Here is a 6,392-nt window from a genome sequence, read left to right on the forward strand (position 1 = left end):
AAAAATTGTTCTTTCCTTAAATCTTCTCCATACTCAAGTCTGAGGATGTCCTCTCTAGGCAACACATGGGTTGGAAAAAGGCTGGAAGAATCTTCTCCTGACAGGCTGGCTCAGGCCTGCAGGTGCTAGCTCCTTTCAAACTGAATAATAAGAATAAACATAAACTGAAATCTGTATAGTGAATCCTGTTGGTTTTCTATGTTTGCATACCAAGTTTTTTTGTTTAATTTTAATTTTGTTTTGTTTTGTTACAGGAAATACTGGCTAAGATCCCACAATGGAAGACGGGAAGCCCGTCTGGGCTCCACACCCGACTGATGGGTTTCAGATGGGCATGATTGTGGACATTGGCCCTGACAACTTAACTATTGAGCCTTTGAATCAGAAAGGCAAGGTAAGTGTCTCACAAACAAAGCAACAGAGAGAAAACATCCCCAAACCGACTTTACCTGCAGGTCAGATCTTTGCCAATATCCACAATTCTATCTACACAGTCCGAAGGAGTGGAAAATCAGTTTTCTGTTCTAAGTTTAGCTAAGCATCTGTGCTTACCTTCAGCTTGCATTGCAAATGGACCCTCTCACTGATAAGAAGTGCATACTTTCTGTCAAATATCTGCATGTGTGTTGAGTACATGCTCATGAAAGAGGTTTGAATCTCCATAGCCATTTGATTCAATATTGTATGCTTTGTTTTTCTAAATTAGAGCCTGATAAATACCCTACTGTTGAGATTAGCTTCTCTATTTTCCCTTACATGCATAGAAAGGGTTCTACAGGGATGTGCTAGGCTCTGGCTAAGATTAGACAGCTGCTTTTAGACTGATGAAGGCTGAGAGATTAATCCTCTTAACTCCAGTACATTGAGAAGTAATATGATGTCAAACAAAGGTCCTGTGGAATTGCTACATCAAATTAAAGTCAAAATAAATGTAACTTTTAAAATGAAGACCTAATTAATCCTGATGAGTGTATTCCAACTGCTTCATTTATCATGACATCTTTCAGATTCAGTGTGTTGTAATTAAATGTCAGCTTTTACAGGAAGCACCTTGTAGCTATCAATTATCCTAATTCAAATGGGCAGCATCCTGGGTTTTACTAGCTGGAATAAGATTAGACACTGGTTTAAAAGTGGTGATTTTGGTCTTTGTGAATATGCTTTATGTGCCCTTTCTAATAGTTTTGTCCTTTCTGTATCTTCAACTATGTAAAAACAGACAAAAATTACTTTTGTAACTTTTTATTCCATGTCTGCAGTAGTAGAGAATGCCTTGTCACAGGTCAAAAGGTTATGCAGCAGATCTTCCTTTTGGAGGAATGTTTGCAGACTTTCTTTTTTAGCTTCTCGGAGAGGAAGTTGCTTTTGCTTTCCTTAAAAATACAAAGCAAGTGTAACGTCTGATTTTTAAGTGTGAGAGATAAAGTATATAGGTTTAGTAGTACTAGTAGTTTGCATTCTTCACTTTGGGGAAGAGCAAAATTATTCTGACAAGAATATTAAATATTATAAGTCTATGGCTAAGTACCATTTAAATTACTTAAATAATTTTCACCACCAGTACTATTTCTGTTTATATCCCCAAATGGTCCTGATGCAATAAAGAGCAGTAAGGATATTTCTGAGTCACTATTTATTTCTAACATATGCTTCTTTCAGGGACCATATATATTTAAAAAACAAACAAACAAAACAACAAAAAATGGCCCTAAAATATAAATATTTGGCTTCATGGTTCACAATAGCAAAAAAAATTGCTTTTGTCTAGATAGCTTGTTATTCTGCTGTTGGCTGTTTTGAATTAAGCAGATCAATTAAGGGCCAAATGTTCATTCATCTGAGGGAACAAACACTTTACAGTCTAAATGCCATAGAGATTATCGTCCTATATTTTTAATTGTCAAATTTCCTTATATAGTAGAGGTGGAATAAACTGTTTTCTTGTTTACCTTCTCAGTATTTTCAAAATGTCATTGGTTTCTTTTTATAGTGAAACATTTCTCATTGCTTTTTGTCTTTTTAAAGAAGACTTTTTCTTGTACACTTAGACCATTCATTTGAAGCAGTCAGCATTAATACCCATTATCATCACTTTGTTTTCTTAAAATGATAGTTCAGAAGTGCTCTTCAGTAAGGAGTGATCCAGCAGCTCCAAAGCTGCTCATGATAATTACAGGGAGGAGAGGAGTAACCTGATCTTGTAAACATATCCAGGCAGTGTAACTTATGATTATTTTTTAATCTGGGTCATTACCATGTCATGTGTATTCCCTGTAGGTGCTGGTAGCTTACCAGAGGTCATGGGCTGAAAAGGAAATGTGTATGCATATGTTCAGTTATTGCCTTTTATAACACTTAATGTTGTTAATAACTGCACTAAATGCTGCAAGGCAGCAGTTTCACCATGTCTTAAAATCCTCCCTCCCTTCCCCACCCACAGCTAGCTCTGGCATTGCAGAGTGGCACCTCCTCAGCTCTGCCAGCTGAGCGAAGCGTGACATTGCAAATGAGGTCAGAGAACAGATCCACCTTAAAGATGAAGAAGTGGAAAGTTTTCAGGAGGGGAACAGTTTTCAGGAGCAAGCAGTGGCAGGGGGACAGAGGAGCTGAGGCCAGTGTGGCAATACATTGCTTCATATTATGAAACCAGGTTACACAGTCCAGGCTCAGTGAAGGTAGTTGGCCAACACAGCAATTCAGTTCTGGGTACCACAGCCCATACATAAGTGTTTAAATTTCTGTGTGGAGGCTGTGTATGAAGAGAGGAGGGGATCTGAGTCACCCAGCCTGCACAGTACAAAAAGGAGTAACGCAAGCTGAAGGAGTGTGTTACCAGACCAGAACGATGTGTGTTACACGATGGGAGCCTCTTCCCAAAAACTAGATCATTGGCTTGCAAGGCTGATAAATGCCAGGACTGGGAAGAAACCAGAAAAATTGGAGGGTGGTTTGCTAATGAACATAGCCCCACCTAGGGCTGGAGTGCTGCCCTGAGAATGGGCTCCAAACTGGACTGGTGGTGCCAGAGCTGGCAGTCCTGGCCGTGGCCCACCTGCAGTCGCACGCTGGCGTCCAAGGAAGGAGGCAGATAGAAAGGCAGCCAGTTGTTAAACTCGACTAGTATTGAATTTACACTTCTACTTGGAGTGTTCTGTTGCATATATCTTTGTTGTGTTCCTTGATGCTGTAACAGGGGGAAGGCAGATGCTGGTGAAATTGCCAAATGGGGAATTTAGTCTTTTCCTGGAGGTAGCCAATCTAAGTAATGTGATGAGGAATCATAGAATTTTAGGGATTGTCATGGACCTTACAGATCACCTAGTCACAACCCACCCCTGCCATGGGCAGGGACACCAGGATGCTCAAGGCCTCATACAGCTGGCTTTGAACATTTCCAGGGTTGGGTCAGCCACCACATCCCTGGGTAACCTGCTCCAGTGTCTCACCACCCTTATAATAAAAAAATATTTCCTAATATCTAACCTAGACTTCTCCTTCAGTTTGAACCCATTACCCCTTGTCCTATCATTGCAGTTCCTAACACAGAGTCCCTCTTCAGCTCCCTTGTAGGCCCTTCAGATATTGAAAAGTTGCTATGAGGTCTCCATGCAGTCTTTTCTCCAGGCTGAACAGCCTCAGCTTCCTCATCTTGTCTTCACAAGGGAGATGCTCCAGTCCTCCATCAAGAAAGAGATGCATTGGAGGGGCTTGCACCCTGCGATGCCATCCTGGGCTGCATGGGGCACTGAGGAATGGGGGGCAGGCATTTCCTAGAGCATCTGTAGTAATGAGCTTCTGGCATCTTTGGGAAGGCACGAGGTGCTGCAGGCACTCACTGTCCCCCCTCCTGCCATCAGCTGAGAGGCACCTTATGGCTCTGTGCCAGTTCTGAAGGGTCATGGAGGGCTTTACGGGGCACCTGCTCTGGTATGCTGTGAATAACCAGAAAGGTATTTTTCCAGGCTAAGTATAAAGGAATAAAAGTACTTTGAAACTAAGGATCAGAATGTCCAAAGTTCAGTGCTTCAAGCTAAGGTGTTTGGTGGTTTGGTTTTTGGTGTTTTCTTTTTTTTTTTTCCTTGTGTAAATGAGTCATGTTCTTGTCTGCCTTACAACTGCTTGTACTGCTTTAGGTTGGTTTGTGAAATACAGCTGAGAGTAGGGATGTCTCCTGTCTGTATCTGGAAGGTATAAAGGAAGGCATGGTTACATGTATTGGATTACATGGGAGAAAGATGATCCTGCTTGAATGGAAAGATATCTTTTTTCACTCATCTAGTTTCTGGGCGAATAGTTAAGATTGCCATTGGATTTCAAAGGCTGCTTCATTACAAAGAGGGGGGAAAAATCAACCTACAAAACACCCTAAACCCGTTTTGCTTCTGGAGACCACTTTGTCTCATTAGACTTATACCCTCACTGTTTTCTGTAAACAAGCTTGTCCTAAGCTATGCTTGTTACAAAATTCTTCTGATAAGTAACTGAAGTGCTTTTTCCTTACAATAAATGTAATTTAAAAAAATTTAAAGTGGGACAATATGCTAAAGAATTTCTTTGGTTATTTTTTATTGATAGATCTGGGATAACTTGCTCATCTTCCTGTTTAAAATACTAGATTTTAATATTTGAAGCTCTGCACGTCCAGCTATCATACTTACCTATGTAACCAGTCATCACCTTACATAAAGCTGTATTCCTCTTGTGAATTACAATAGTGAATTTTTTTTGTTGACATAGTTGAGACTAGACTTAAGTTGTTATCTAGAAAAATCCAACAGAAAAACATCAGCTCTCAGATAAGTCTTCATCATTTTTGATTTGTTTTGTCACTTCTTAAATAGTTTAGAAATTAATTCCCAATTTAAGTGGAGTGAAAAAATGGAGGAGACAATGCAGCATGAATTCTTATTGGTTTTGGGTTTTTTCCATTTAAATTTACCCTGAATCAGGAGGATGAGTGGTGAGGACATTAAAAAAAAAAAGCTCTTCATCTTCTGGGATAGTTCTAGTATTGCTGACTTTAGTTCCAAGAATGTTAAAGTATCAGAGGTTTATGAAGAGTCTTGCAGCATAGCTGGGTATCATGTTCATTCTCTGCTGTGGAAAAAAAAGTGTCTTTGTTAGTGCTTAACCTTGGGTTACACATCAGCAGACAAGAACAAGAAGTGAAGTCATGTTTTCGTGAAGCCAGTCATTATTTTTTAAATATTCCCCCTGTTCACACACAGGGAACTGATTATATGGAGAAACATGTTCAAATATATCTTTGCTCAATGAGATATACCTTTATTCTTGACAAACCTGTAGAAAAAAATTATGTCGTATTATGTTGTTACTGCAATACTGTGAGATAGAGGAAAGGGTATGTGTGAGTCTCTGCCCCTCTAAAACTCTGAATAGCAGCCTGGAATTTCTGAGGTAGGTAAAGATGTTCAGAGCCTCCATGGCTCCGATAAAGGATATTTTGGAGGAAGTTGGTCTGATAAATGTTCAGATATTCCAATGTCATCGAGCAGGTCCATTTCCGTTAGGAAATCTAGTGCATATTTTTTGCATTAGGTTCTGATAAAGGAATGACAAAATATAATTTATTGTGGCTACATTTTGCACACTTTATGATAACTTTGTAGGGAAGGGATATTGTAGACTTAATGTTTTCCAACTGACAGCAATTAGTTCTGCTCCAAGACATTTTTAACTCTTCCCACATCACAGAGAGTTGAAATTTGTGGCTGTCCATGATGGTGTAAGCTACTAGAGCTCACATAGTGTGTCTGTTGTACTGAAGCAAAGATGAAACAAGTTGCTGCATTTCTCCTAAACTTCCCTGTGAGATGTTTCTCATGGGACAACCTTGCTGAGTACAATGTTAAACCAGCAAACATGTTTGTTTATTAATTTCAGTCTTTAGATCCAGTCGGTTGCCTTTTCAAATATTAGACTAGACTTCTTGTCTCCATTTCCACGGGGAAAAGGAGCCTGTGCCTCCAGTGGCCTGGTGGCTGTCATGCTTAATTGGTACAACAGGGGTTTTGTTCATTCATAGCTAGTGCAAACGAGCTATTACTACGGTAAACAAAAACTATAATTAAAAATCTGCCTGGTACAATAGGTATTGCCTGTGCGCTGGGATGTTTTTCCTTCCTTTTGACAACAATCTAAATTATGATTTTTGGAGACTGAAGAAGAAACAAAGTTGCTTTTGTTATGTTTTTTTCCACTTGGATGTGAACACTTGATAAATGGCTTTTTTGTATGACTGGAATACAAGGGTTGAAGGAAGGTTTTGTTTCACTTTAGTATTGATTTATTGAAGAAAAAAGCCCCAACAAGCAACAACCAAAGCTACAGTATTTGGTGATACAGAGGATGTTATGTATTGAACACTTATA

The 6,392-nt window shown here is 39.4% G+C and overlaps 1 protein-coding gene across 3 annotated transcripts in view; it reads left to right on the top strand.

Annotated features, from left to right (window-relative positions):
* Positions 1–251: 251 nt before the first annotated feature.
* Positions 252–6,392, top strand: part of MYO6 (myosin VI) — a 77,476-nt gene continuing 71,335 nt past the window's right edge. For all 3 annotated transcript variants that reach the window (XM_009076943.1, XM_009076950.1, XM_009076958.1), the window contains exon 1: positions 252–394. In XM_009076943.1, coding sequence (XP_009075191.1) covers positions 278–394 — 117 coding nt within the window. In that variant the 5' untranslated portion in view covers positions 252–277. The remainder of the gene's footprint in view (positions 395–6,392) is intronic.

This window comes from Acanthisitta chloris, unplaced genomic scaffold, assembly GCF_000695815.1.
Source record: "Acanthisitta chloris isolate BGI_N310 unplaced genomic scaffold, ASM69581v1 scaffold12280, whole genome shotgun sequence".
Lineage (NCBI taxonomy): Eukaryota > Metazoa > Chordata > Aves > Passeriformes > Acanthisittidae > Acanthisitta > Acanthisitta chloris.